Source organism: Mugil cephalus, chromosome 12, assembly GCF_022458985.1.
Source record: "Mugil cephalus isolate CIBA_MC_2020 chromosome 12, CIBA_Mcephalus_1.1, whole genome shotgun sequence".
In the NCBI taxonomy this organism is placed as follows: Eukaryota; Metazoa; Chordata; class Actinopteri; order Mugiliformes; family Mugilidae; genus Mugil; species Mugil cephalus.
Window position 1 is genome coordinate 27,237,215 of NC_061781.1, and position 12,261 is coordinate 27,249,475.

The window sequence follows — 12,261 nt, forward strand, 5'->3', positions numbered from 1 at the left end:
GTGCTTTGATAGAGAAATCATAAAAATCGAGTTCCATAATTTTTCAGTTTCTCACCAAGGACCTTGACACGGACAAACACAGCCTTCTCTCCAGCAGAGTTGGACAGAGTGAGTGAATATTTCCCAGAATCCTCCCTGGTGCTCTCGGGGATTACCAAGAAGGACATAGTGTCAACCTGGTCCACATGACCTCGGCGGACCACATTGTCAACGCCCATGCGTTTCCAGGTAACCTTGGGGGCCGGTCTTCCTCTGATGACAGCGAAAAGCCTAATTGGACATCCAGCTCTGACGGCGAGGCCTTTCCTCAGACTGGCGTCAAGGTCAATTTCTGGAGCCTCTGTTTTTATGAAAACACAGTGATGTTAAAATCATGTGGTAGGCAATACAAAAGACGTATAATGACTTCACCTTATGGTCACCCTTACCTAAGATCTCTTTGGGGGACACTGCCTCCCTCAAGTAGGCGTGTCGTCCCCAGCCCACCTGGTTTTTGGCGGACACCTTGAATTCGTACTCTTGCTTCTCGTCCAGCTGGTTAATGGTGAACTCTGTGAGCACCAATGGACCATGGGTATCAATTCTCTTCCAGCCCTCTGTGGGCTTCTCAGGGTCTGCCTCACTCTTCAGCCTCAGGTCCAGACTATAGCCAATAATAGGGGCGCCGCCATCATACACAGGTTTACACCAGGACAGAGTGATAGAGGTCTTGGTGCTGTCGGCCACCTTCAGGAAAGCAGGAGGACCGGGTGGTTCTGAAAGTAGAGACATTAAAGATGTTAGTCCAATCGTAGGCTTCTTATAAGATACAGCTATCTGGTCCTAGCACAGATCTTTTTTTGAAGACAGTAGCAACAGTAAACTCACCAATAGGATCTTTGGCTGCAACAGGTCTGCAGGGCTTGCTGGGCTCTCCCAGACCAACCTCGTTCTCTGCTTTCACCCTGAACTGGTACTCGTGGTTTGGAATCAGGTTGGTCACTTTCATGCGTCTCTCTGAGATGGGGCTCTTGGTGCAGGGCACCCAGCGAACTGCCCTCTTTTCTTTCCTCTCCAGGATGTAGCCAGTAATTGACTTTCCTCCATCATTCTCAGGAGGAGCCCAGACCACAGTCATCTCATCTTTATTCACCTGCAACACAGACATATTACCAGTTTGAGTAATGGGGGATCTTGTTTTATGTCACTAGGCTGTACACTGACTCTGGTATCGAGGCAGGTAAGGCTACTACATACCTTGGTGACCTCAGGGGCTTCAGGAGGTCCAGGTTTGTTGAATTGAGTCTTTACAGTTACAGGCTTGCTCTCCATGGCAGGGCCAGTTCCCATCTTGTTCTCTGCCCTCACTCTGAAGATGTACTCGTTGCCCTCCACCAGACGAATGACATTGCAGTACGGCGTGACCACAGAAGCCGAGTATGTGGACCAGACCATTCGCCTGGTCTCACATTTCTCCAAGATGTAGCTGTCAACCTCACAACCTCCATCATCCTCTGGACCATCCCAGACCACTCTGCACTTGTCGGCTCCAATGCCGGTTATCCTCAGATTCCTCACTGGGCCAGGGATGTCCAGAACATTGACATTGGCGTATGCCGTAAAAGTGCCGGCCGAGTTGGTGGCAGTGATGACATACTTTCCTGTGTCAGTGCGTCTGGACTTGGTCAAAAGAAACTTGGAATAGTCAGGCCCAGTTTCATAGCTGATTCTGGGGTTGTCTCCAACAGCCTTGTCTTTTGTCCATTTGACCTCAGGCTGTGGTTTTCCTCTCAGGGCGGCCTCTATCCTGACCGACTCCCCAGCCTTCACCGTCATAGTCCCGGCTAACTTCAGGTCAATGACGGGCTTCTGGATCTCCTCCCGTACAAGAATATCAGCGAGTTTCACCCAGGCACTCTCACCTCCTTCATTGACAGTCTGCACCCTGCATGACAAAACAACAATAATTACTTAAAAGAAATGTATATCAGTCTGGATATCACCCATTAAAACAAAATGTGAGAATGCAGTAACATACCTGAAGGTGTATGTCTGGTTTTCCAAGCACTTGTCAGCAAGGAAGAAGGTGTCTGTGAGAGGGGTAGGGGTGAGTTTCTCCCACTCCTCAGCATCTTTGACTTTACACTCGAGATTGTAGGAGAGGTTGGGGCTGCCACCATCATAGTCTGGTTTCCTCCATCTCAGGTTGACATAGGTCTTACCGATGTCAGTGACTCTGAAGTTCTCTGGCTCCCCGGGCTTCTCCAGGGGATCAATGGCCAGCAGAGGTGTCTTGGTCTCCACAGAGGGTCCCGGCCCCATCTTATTCTCGGCACAGACACGGAACAGGTACTCATGGCCTTCCATCAGCTTAGCCTTGATCTTGCGATTGGTGCAGTTGGAAGAGATCATAGACCACATGCTAACGCTGGGTTCGCGACATTCCACAATGTAGTTGGTGATCTCAGAACCGCCATTGTCTTTAGGGGGATCCCAGTTGATCATGCATGACGACTTGGTTACATAGGTCAGGTGCAGGTTCTGGCAGTGGCTTGGTCTGTCCAGCACATTGACGGTGATGGTGCATGAAGCCTCACCACCCTCATTAGAGACCTTCAGGAGGTACTTTCCATGGTCAGCTCTTGTAGCTTCCTTGATTTTCAGGTGGACCACAGGGAAATTCTGAATGATGGTGACTCGTTTGTTGTTCTCCAGAACGGTCTCCTCCTTTGACCAAATGACCTCAGGATCCGGACGAGCCCTGATGTAACCAATGATGTTGATGTTGTGTCCAGCACGCACGGTGACATGGTCACGGCAGGTGGCCTCCATCTCGATCTCTGGAGGAATCAGGATATCCTGGGCAGTAATGGACTCTGGGACTTCTCTGGATTCTCCATCTCCAATCATGTTTGAGGCAAAGACTCTGAATCTGTAGGTCACACCTTCCTCCAGACCTTTCACCCTGAAGGCACACTGCTTAATGAAGTCATCCAGGTTCACCTTCTTCCATTCTTCAGTATCAGCCTTCTTCATTTCTACAGTGTAGCCCAAAATAGGGCTGCCTCCGTCTTTCGTAGGTTTGGTCCAGACTAGGTCAGCGGTGCTCTTGCTGTAGTCTTTAACTTTAGGGTTGACGGGGGGACTAGGGACGGTGATGGGCCTACAGGGCTTGCAGGAGTCAGAGATGGGAGAAGGGCCACTATAACCAGCGATATTCTCAGCGAACACTCTGAACTCGTATTCACTGCCCTCAAAGAGACCCAGGACTCTGTACCTCAGGTCCTTGCAGGGTGTCTTGTTGACACGGATCCACTTTCCTCCTTTGTGTCTGCGCTCAATGATGTAGCCGGTGATCTGGCTGCCACCATCGGACAGAGGCATGGTCCAGCCAAGTGTAACCGCATCCTCAGAGATATCATAGGGCTGGGGCTTACCAGGCTGACTGGGTGGCATGAAGGAGTGCTCAGCGACAGTGGGCTTGCTCTCCAGAGGGGCTCCAATGCCCATCTTGTTCTCAGCACGGATGCGGACCACATACTCTGATCCCTTCTGCAGGCGGGTGATATTGAGTTTGGTCTCAAGGCTACCGGAGCTAACACCTCCCCAGGTCTCCTTGGTGGACTCTCTCTTCTCCACAATATAGTTTGTGACGGGGCTGCCGCCGTCGTCCTTAGGAGGACGCCATTCAATCATCATAGAGTCTGGGGTGACCTCCAGGATGTTGACAGGTCCAATGGGAGCAGCAGGGACATCCAGGACGGTGACATTCAAGGCTACCGTCTTGGTTCCTGCTGGGTTGGACACAGTGAGTAAGTAGCTTCCTGTGTGGTTCCTGGTGCACTCGTTAATGCTGAGCACTGTAGAGAAATTGTCGGTGTCGATCTTGATGTTGCCCTGGCTGGTGATCTCCTCTCCTTCGATGGACCACTTGGCGGTAGGGACTGGGATTCCTCTCATTATAGCTGGCAGCCTGATGGTCGTGCCGGCCTTTACTGTGATGCCTTCAATGAGCTTCACATCCACCTCGAGGACTGGAGGCACTGTGGGAAAACGGAAACATTCATTATGTTCACAAACATTTGCCTTTACTCACTACACCACCAGAACCATCCCAAATACATTTGCGTCCCGTATCCTTACCGAGTTTCTCCTGGCAGAGGATAGGCACGGTGGTGTCGGGTCTGCTGAGGCCGATGGCGTTCTCAGCCCTCACTCTGAAGCGGTAGGTCTTTCCCTCCTCCAGGCCAGTCACATGACTCTCTGGGATGCTGACAGTCTTCCACTCATCCCATTCCCTCTCACCTTCCTCCTGGTACTCCACCAGGAAGCCTGTGATTTCACTTCCTCCATTGCGGTCAGGCCAGTTCCATTCCAGCCAAACCTCGGTCTTGTCCACGTCAGTGTGGTGCAAGTCTTTGGGAGGACCTGGAGGGACTAGATGGACAACAGCAGACATCTTGTAGTAACAGTGTTTGTTTTAAGTTAGCCAGAAAAATAAAACTAGTTCTCTATTGAGAATAACAAATCCTGAGTATTTTCTTTGTATTTCACCCGACAGATTCAATGAGGACCGACAAAATGGACCAAAAAATGTTAAGAATAAAGTAAGGCATCAATTAGGTTCTAAAATGTGACATAAATTCAGTATTTGTTTGCCTTAATTCTCTTATTTCATATATAAATTCCTTAATTTATAAATATATTTGTGTTTTATTTGTTCTTTTATTCACGTAATAAATATATTTAAAAATCAATTCATTCGTAAATAAAATTGACGAAGAATTTGATGTTAATATGAAGTTTAATATATAGATAAATAACTACAGAAACAAATTGAAAGAAAAGATTTCTGTCCAATTTTAGTGATTATTCCACAAACAACTACATGAGCAATTAGACTCAACAAATTCAGATATAGCAGATATACCTAGTAACCAGAAACCTTCACACAAGTTTTACAAATGCATTTATTTTTTAAGTAGGTAATGATTGTCTTGGTACTTACAGAGAGGGTTCATTGCCTTGATGGCCTTCGGCGTCTCGACGTACTCGCTGCGACCAAACTGGTTCTCAGCAGCAACTCTGAAGGTGTAAGACGTTCCCTCCATGAGGTGTTTCAGCATCATGCTGCGTTTCTTGGATGTGGAGCAAACAGGGACCCATTGAGTGGACGCAGTGTCCTTCTTCTCCACCACAAAGTTAGTGATGCGAGTACCACCGTTGTCCTCCGGGTCCTTCCAGGACAGGTAGGCAGAGTCACTCCTGACATCAGACACTCGGAGGTGCTGGATTGGTCCAGGTTTGTCTGAAGAGAACAAGCAAGAAAAATGAGAAAAGTGTGAGTTTTGAGTCCTGAAAGAAGAGAACCCAATCGAACATAGAACCCAAGGAGAAATATTAGACTAGTGTATTTGTCTGCTCAAGGAAATTACGTTTGTGGTAACAGCTGATCAGTGTCTACAGCAGCTTGGCGGAATTTGATCTAATTCCTCAGAACAGAACCAGTTCAGTTGTGAGATGTTGGTGGTTTCCTCTCATTAACTGATGCTCCAATATTTATATTGGATTAAGGTCAGGACTTTGACTTGTTCCTAAACATTAATCTTGTTCTTCTTTAACCATTCTTTTGGAGAACGACTTGTGTCATCTCTGAAAATGACTGATTGGTTTCTCAATGTCTACTCTAAGGACTTATGAGAAAATCTTGAAAGACGCAAAAATGTTCATGTGCGTGACAACTGTACTACTACTAATAAAAGTTTAATAAAAGCATTGTGCCATACTTACCGAGGACCAGCACGGTGCAGGTGACAGTCTTGGATCCGGCCGGGTTCTCCACGGTAAGGGTGTAGTCTCCACAGTCACCACGGTTACAGAACCTCATCTCCAGTTTGGTGCCAGACTGGTTGGTCTCGATGTCGGCCCTGGTGGGAACCTCTGCTTCGTTCTTCTTCCAGGTGACAGTGGGGAACGGGACGCCTTTGATGGTGGCCATCAATGTGATGTGAGTGCCGGCCATGGCCTTCACCTCTCGGGTCATTCCTGCATCCAGAATCAACTCTGGAGGCTCTGCAGAGGCAGAAGAAACAGGTTATTAACACTGTCATAATGTTTATGTTTCTTAAATCTTAGCTACAAGCTGGTAACACTGAAAGGACAACTCACCAAGTCTGTCCTGGACTCTGATTGGCTCCTTCAAGTTGGCTGGGTCGGACTCTCCTGCTGCGTTGACAGCCATGACTCTGAAGCGGTACAGTTGACCATCTTCCAAGTTGATCACCTTAAACTTTGTCTCCTGGCAGGAGTCTGGGGTCTGGTTCACCTGCAGCCGCACAAGAATTCAGTTTAAAGAAAGAGGACGCCAAGACCACGAGGTCATTCAGATAAAAAGGATAAATCTGCTTTACCTTGAGCCATTCCTCCTCTCCAGCCTTCTGGAATTCCAGCAGATAACCAAAGATCTTCCCTCGGCCAGTGTCAACCGGCGGCTCCCAGGACAGAGTCACTGACTCCTTGGTGAAGTCAATGGCCCGAAGGTTCACGGGTGGACTGGGTTTCACTGTATGGAGAGTTTCTGTAGTCTTTAAACAGTCCGTTAATAACACATGAGGAGGTTTTCGGAGGTGAACTTACCGATGGGATCTTTGGCGAAGACAGGTTTGGTCGGTGGGCTCGGGTCTCCAGCTCCCACTTCGTTCTCAGCGCTGACTCTGAACTCGTACTCACAGCCTTGTAGCAGCTCCATCACCCAGTACTCCACCCTGGGATGGATTCGTTCAGTGTTGCAGCGAACCCACCTGTAAACAGAAACAGTTTGTGTATTAACGCTAGAGAAACACGATCACATGTGGAGCTTCAGTCTCAACACCTCATTTTATGGCAGTTTCTGGCTGGTTGTGTACCTGTTGGCCATGGTCTCCTTCCTCTCCACGATGTAGCCTGTTATTGGTTTTCCTCCATCAGCCGGTGGCTCCCAGCTGATGAGGGCAGAGTTGTGGTAAACCTCCTTCACTGTGGGTTGTTTTGGAGCATCGGGCACCTCTGCAATGGAAGCAAACAGACGCGATAAGACCACAGTGGATTCCTCTGTGATTAGCATCTCTCTGTGGACATCAGGACTTACTGAAGATGTCTCTAGCCTTGGTCTCTGCCGACAGGAGGGGATCGCTGATGCCATAGATGTTCTGAGCCATGATCCGGATGATGTACTCGCGACCCTCGATCAGTTTGGGAACCTGTCAAAACAAACAGGGGTTTTTGCCGTGTTCATATTCCTGCTGAGTTGCATGAGTTAAGAGATTTGAGAACTAAAACCACTTCTGACCACAGACCATCTGGAAACAAAACCGAATCTGTGCTTTTTGTTAACAAAGGCTTCAAACATTTTTACTCACCCTGCAGGTGGTTCTGGTACAGGATGAGGTGACGGGCATCCACAGGTCTCTGTTGGTGTCTCTCTTCTCGATAATGTAGTTGGAGATGGCGCAGCCTCCGTCGTCTAGAGGAGGGTTCCAGGAAACCACCATGTAGTTCCTGTAGACCTCGTCGAACACGACGGGGCCCTCTGGTGGCTGAGGACGGTCTAACAAGAGGAAGCATTCGCAGTGGTGACTACTCTCTAACTTGTCTGTAACTTTTCTTGTTAAAAAGTCTTTAAATGCTTTAATGTACAGTTAGCCTATCTTAGCGCAGTGACTCACCGACCACCGTGATGGTGCAGATTCCTGTGCGGGGGCCAGCGGCATTCTCTACGCTGACGCAGTAGCGGCCGCTGTGTTCTCTCTTGGCCTTGCTGATGCTGAGGCTGAGGTGGTGGGTGGTGCTGTGGAGGCTGATCTCCTCGTCGGCCTTCAGCTCCTCGTCGTTCTTGGTCCAGGTAATAGTTGGAACCGGTTTGCCACTGTAACGTCCCGACAGTGTGCATGTGTCTCCCACCTTCACCATCATCTTGTCCCTGAAGTCTAGGTCCAGAGTAGGTGGTTCTGAGGGGTGAGAATTTGAAAAATTACAAAGGTTCGAGTCTTGACTCCAATGAAGCCTTTGACTTTGTTGTCGAGTCACTCACCGAGCTCATCCTTGCACTGCACAGGTTTGGTGGCGAAAGACATCTTGCCCTGTCCCACTTGGTTGACGGCGGAGACTCTGAACTCGTGGCTCGATCCGTCCTTCAGGCCGGTCAGCGTAAACTTCCTGTCCATCAGCTTGTCCTCTCCACCCACTCGTGTGAAGTTGTCGCGGCCGATCATTCGTGACTCAAGGATGTACTGAGTCACCTCAGCACCGCCATCATACTTGGGCGGTCTCCAGGCAACAGAGATGGAGTCCTTGGTTACGGCCGTGATGATCAGGTCCTCTGGACGTTCTGGAACGGCTGGAGGAGACACAAACGACTTTTAATTCAGCACTTGCAGCAGCAGATGGTAAAAGATGCAGATGGAAACAAATGACTCACAGATGGGATCTGTGATGAGAACCATCTTGTCTGTCTCAATGAATGGTCCCATGCCGATGATGTTCTCAGCTGCGATTCTGAAGAAGTAGCCCTTGCCGTCAATGAGTCCCTGCACCACAGCATTGTTCCTCGTCACCGTGTAGGACACCGAGGTCCAGCCCATGCGGTCAGATTCCCTCTTCTCAATGATGTAGTTGGTGATGGCTGAGCCGCCATCATCCTCAGGCGAGTACCAGGTCAGCCTGCAGGAGTCGGTCGTCAGGTTCTCGCCAGCGAAGGGAAGGCCAACTGGTCCAGGGACGTCTAAAAGGACAAAGGAGAGGACAGGAAGTCAGAGTATGCTTTTAGGGGATGAAATCAGTATTTCACTAAGGTTTGGTGACTCACCAAGGACCTCAACGATCACAGCCTTCTTCCTCTCTCCTCCTTCGTTCTTGGCACTCAGTGTGTAGATACCCTGGTGTTGCCGTCTGCAGTTCTTGATGACCATTGAATTGGAGATGCCCGTCGTCTCCACCACCGCCTCTTTGGGAATCTCGGCATCATCTCTGCACCAGGTGATCTGGGGGGCGGGTTTACCAGACACGTAGGCGATGATGCGGATGGTGGCGCCAGCATGGACCACGATCTTCTCCTTCACTGAGGCATCCAGGTCCATCTCAGGAGGAACTGGCAAAGAAGGCGACAGTTTTATCATTGGAATCACGTGTTGCACCAACAGACATCAACATGAGCTGGATCCGAGTCCTACTTGTTCTGTCTTTGACTTCGATCAGCTCAGACACAAGTCCTGGCTCTCCCTCTCCGGCAGCGTTCACGGCTCGGACTCTGAAGCGGTACAAACCACCTTCCTTCAGACCAGGAACCACAAACTTGGTTCCTCTGATCTCAGTGTCCTTCGCCTGGAGAGACAAACACAGCTCAGGAGGTCAGTTGAATGTGAGGATGCATTTGAACTCATCAGCAGTATGGTTTTGTGTTTTTTACCTTCTCCCAGCCCTCGTCACTTTCTGGCTCCTTCTCCTCCTCTGCGTCGCTCAGCAGCAGCAGCTTCCTCTGAGCTTTCTTCTCCTCCTCCTCCTTGTTCACCTCCTTGAACTCCACAATGTAGCCTGTGACCTTTGAACCTCCGTCCATCGCAGGAGGAATCCACTCCAGCTCCACGGTTGACTTTGTCCAGTCGATGACCTTCGGAGTGGGTGGTCCGGGAGGCTCTGATTGACATATGCCAAAATTTTAGGGTTGGAATTTTTAATTCAACTGCAATTTAAATAATGGCACTGTAACGTCCTCCAACACCATCTCTGTCTTACTGATGGGGTCTCTGCAGAGCACGGGGTCAGAGGGCACGCTGGGCAAACCACAGCCGGCAGCGTTGACGGCGATGATCCTGAACTGGTACATGGCACCCTCCAGGAGGCCAGTGACATCCCAGTTGTTGCCCAGCGGCAGCGCCCGGATCGGGTCGCGGGTCACCCGGGCCCAGCGCTTGGCTGTAGTCTCCTTCTTCTCGATGATGTAGCCGGTGATGGAGGAGCCACCATCGTACTTGGGCTCGTCCCAGTTGACGGTCATCGACTCGAGACAAACGTCCGTCACAGTCGGTTTCTCACACTGACCTGGAACAGCTGCAAGAGGACGGAGCAACAATCAATCATCAAGTCCATGGTGCACAGACATGATGGAAACATGGGTTAGAGATAGGTGAACGTACTGAAAAGGTTCCTGGCCTTCTCTGGCTCGCTGATCAGCGGCGGACCAACTCCAAACTTGTTTTGGGCCATGACTCTGAACTCGTATTCGTGGTTCTCCGTCAGTCTTGTCACCACGTAGGCACACTCCTTGGGGTCGTTCGAGACGTGGACCCAGGATTTCCTGTTGTCCTCGCGCTTCTCCACTACGTAGTTGGTGATCTTGGACCCGCCGTCATCGGTGGGAGGGTTCCAGGCTAGGCCGATCCTCTCAGCAAACACCTCCGTGAACTTGAGTGGACCGACAGGCTGGCCGGGAGGTCCTGCAGATGGAGGGAGGACATTTGTTTTAGTGTTAAATATTCAAATTGCATTCGTACTGATATTTCAATATGAATATTTACTTTATTAAAGCAACCCACAATTACTTCACACATTATGCTTGAAGAAATATGATTCAGCAGCTGCATATGGTAATTTATTTCAGTCATTAGTGTAAAACCTGATGTGTCAACTATGATACAAAACGAAAATCATTTATGGAAAAGTTTATCTTTTCTAGATTTTGCTTAAAAGGGAAATTAAACATGATGTGACTAATAAGGGTGTAAATATTCATTCCTCCTCACCCAGAACTGAGAGCTTGATGTCCTTGGTGGCGGTGCCCAGGCTGTTGCTGGCTGTCAAGCTGTAAAGGGCGCTGTCATGGCGGCTGGCCTGCTGGATGAGCAGCGTGCACTTGTCCTGCGTCACCAATTTGTTGATGTGCTGGTCGTACTGGACGGCGGACTTCTCCTCGGGCTTGGCCAGGCTGGCCTTCTGCCAGGTGAGCGTGGGGAAAGGACAGCCGCTTACCTTCGCCACGATGCTGACATCACAGCCCTCCTCACCCTCCATGGCCTCACGCAGCTCGATGGTAGGAGCACCTGTGCAGCAATTAATTTGGGTCGACAAACCAGTGTTAACGTCATTAATGAAGATGGTGACAAAAAATATTCATCAACAACCATTTTTCTATGGCTAATATATTGACAAGTTGAAACTAACCTTTGGCGGACGGTTCACGACACTAAAGGCAAAAACAAACTGCACTGACCACTGACTGTGTTTTATGTTTTTACACTGGCTGCTGATTGAATGTTGTGTTGTGAACAATAGTGCCTCTTATTTATTTATTTATTTTCCAGTGCTCTTTTATGTATTTTAGTGCATTCTTTTATTCTTGTGTGTTTTAAACTTTAAACTTTTTAAATGGCACTTTACTGCACCTTATAATTTTGTTGTACTAGTCAAGAAAGACATTCTATTCTATTATGATCTGTGTTAGCGGTGTCCTTTCTTTCTTAAACTGTTTAAGTTCAAGAAGCCTCATCTAAGTACTTTACTAGTTAGAATTTTTCTAATTCCCTCTCCCAGATGTCGTTCCAACTCCAGAAATAATCATCCTGTAAATGGCTGAATGGCGCCTGTCACTCACATGTCTGATCCTTGATGATCATGGGTCCGACAGTGGCAGAGGGTCTGCTGGGTCCCGCGGCATTGACGGCTTTTACTCTGAACTCATATTCTCCTCCCTGAGGATCAACCACACAGTCGATGGTAAGTCCAGCTCTGACGGAAACTCAGCAGCGTATTCACACATTCACCACAGATTAAATCTCCACCAGCAATGACTCTTGTTCCATGTTCAGTTACAGTTGGGGTTACTCAAGGCTCCGTTTTGGATCCATTCCATTTTAAATGTACTGTTTAATCAAGGTGACCTTGAGAGAACTAAACAGAAATCTCTGAATCTGGAACTTGGAAGTAGTGTGAAATTAAGTCAACTTTGACTGAATGAACATATAACTTAGCAAAGTCCTTTAAAAACGTAGACAAACCTCCTTCAGATCCTCCACCACAAAGGTGAGCTCCTCCACGTCTCTCTTGTTGCACTGCTTCCAGGTCTCTTTCTCTTTGCCGCTTGTGTCCCAGCTCAAACGTTCAATTATGTAATGCTTCACCGGGGATCCGCCATTGTTTTTCGGTGCCTCCCAGCTCAGAGTGACTGTGTTCTTTGTCACAAGGTTGACCTTCAGCTTGGTGGGGGGGTCGGGGGGGTCTGAGGAGGAGGAGGAAGGTTAGAACAGTCACGGT

The 12,261-nt window shown here is 48.9% G+C and overlaps 1 protein-coding gene across 3 annotated transcripts in view; it reads right to left on the reverse strand.

Moving 5' to 3' along the window:
• ttn.2 (titin, tandem duplicate 2) overlaps window positions 1-12,261 on the reverse strand; it is a 179,079-nt gene that overhangs the window by 52,460 nt on the left and 114,358 nt on the right. For all 3 annotated transcript variants that reach the window (XM_047601647.1, XM_047601646.1, XM_047601645.1), the window contains 25 exons: window positions 12,006-12,226; window positions 11,603-11,699; window positions 10,755-11,051; window positions 10,149-10,448; window positions 9,748-10,062; window positions 9,422-9,648; window positions 9,186-9,336; window positions 8,822-9,103; window positions 8,435-8,737; window positions 8,048-8,353; window positions 7,683-7,964; window positions 7,377-7,564; window positions 7,106-7,217; window positions 6,885-7,023; window positions 6,616-6,779; window positions 6,390-6,541; window positions 6,148-6,304; window positions 5,770-6,051; window positions 4,988-5,287; window positions 4,123-4,416; window positions 2,018-4,022; window positions 1,237-1,924; window positions 868-1,132; window positions 429-755; window positions 56-340 (listed from right to left, as the gene is read on the reverse strand). In XM_047601647.1, coding sequence (XP_047457603.1) covers window positions 56-340; window positions 429-755; window positions 868-1,132; window positions 1,237-1,924; window positions 2,018-4,022; window positions 4,123-4,416; window positions 4,988-5,287; window positions 5,770-6,051; window positions 6,148-6,304; window positions 6,390-6,541; window positions 6,616-6,779; window positions 6,885-7,023; window positions 7,106-7,217; window positions 7,377-7,564; window positions 7,683-7,964; window positions 8,048-8,353; window positions 8,435-8,737; window positions 8,822-9,103; window positions 9,186-9,336; window positions 9,422-9,648; window positions 9,748-10,062; window positions 10,149-10,448; window positions 10,755-11,051; window positions 11,603-11,699; window positions 12,006-12,226 — 8,139 coding nt within the window. The remainder of the gene's footprint in view (window positions 1-55; window positions 341-428; window positions 756-867; window positions 1,133-1,236; window positions 1,925-2,017; window positions 4,023-4,122; window positions 4,417-4,987; window positions 5,288-5,769; window positions 6,052-6,147; window positions 6,305-6,389; window positions 6,542-6,615; window positions 6,780-6,884; window positions 7,024-7,105; window positions 7,218-7,376; window positions 7,565-7,682; window positions 7,965-8,047; window positions 8,354-8,434; window positions 8,738-8,821; window positions 9,104-9,185; window positions 9,337-9,421; window positions 9,649-9,747; window positions 10,063-10,148; window positions 10,449-10,754; window positions 11,052-11,602; window positions 11,700-12,005; window positions 12,227-12,261) is intronic.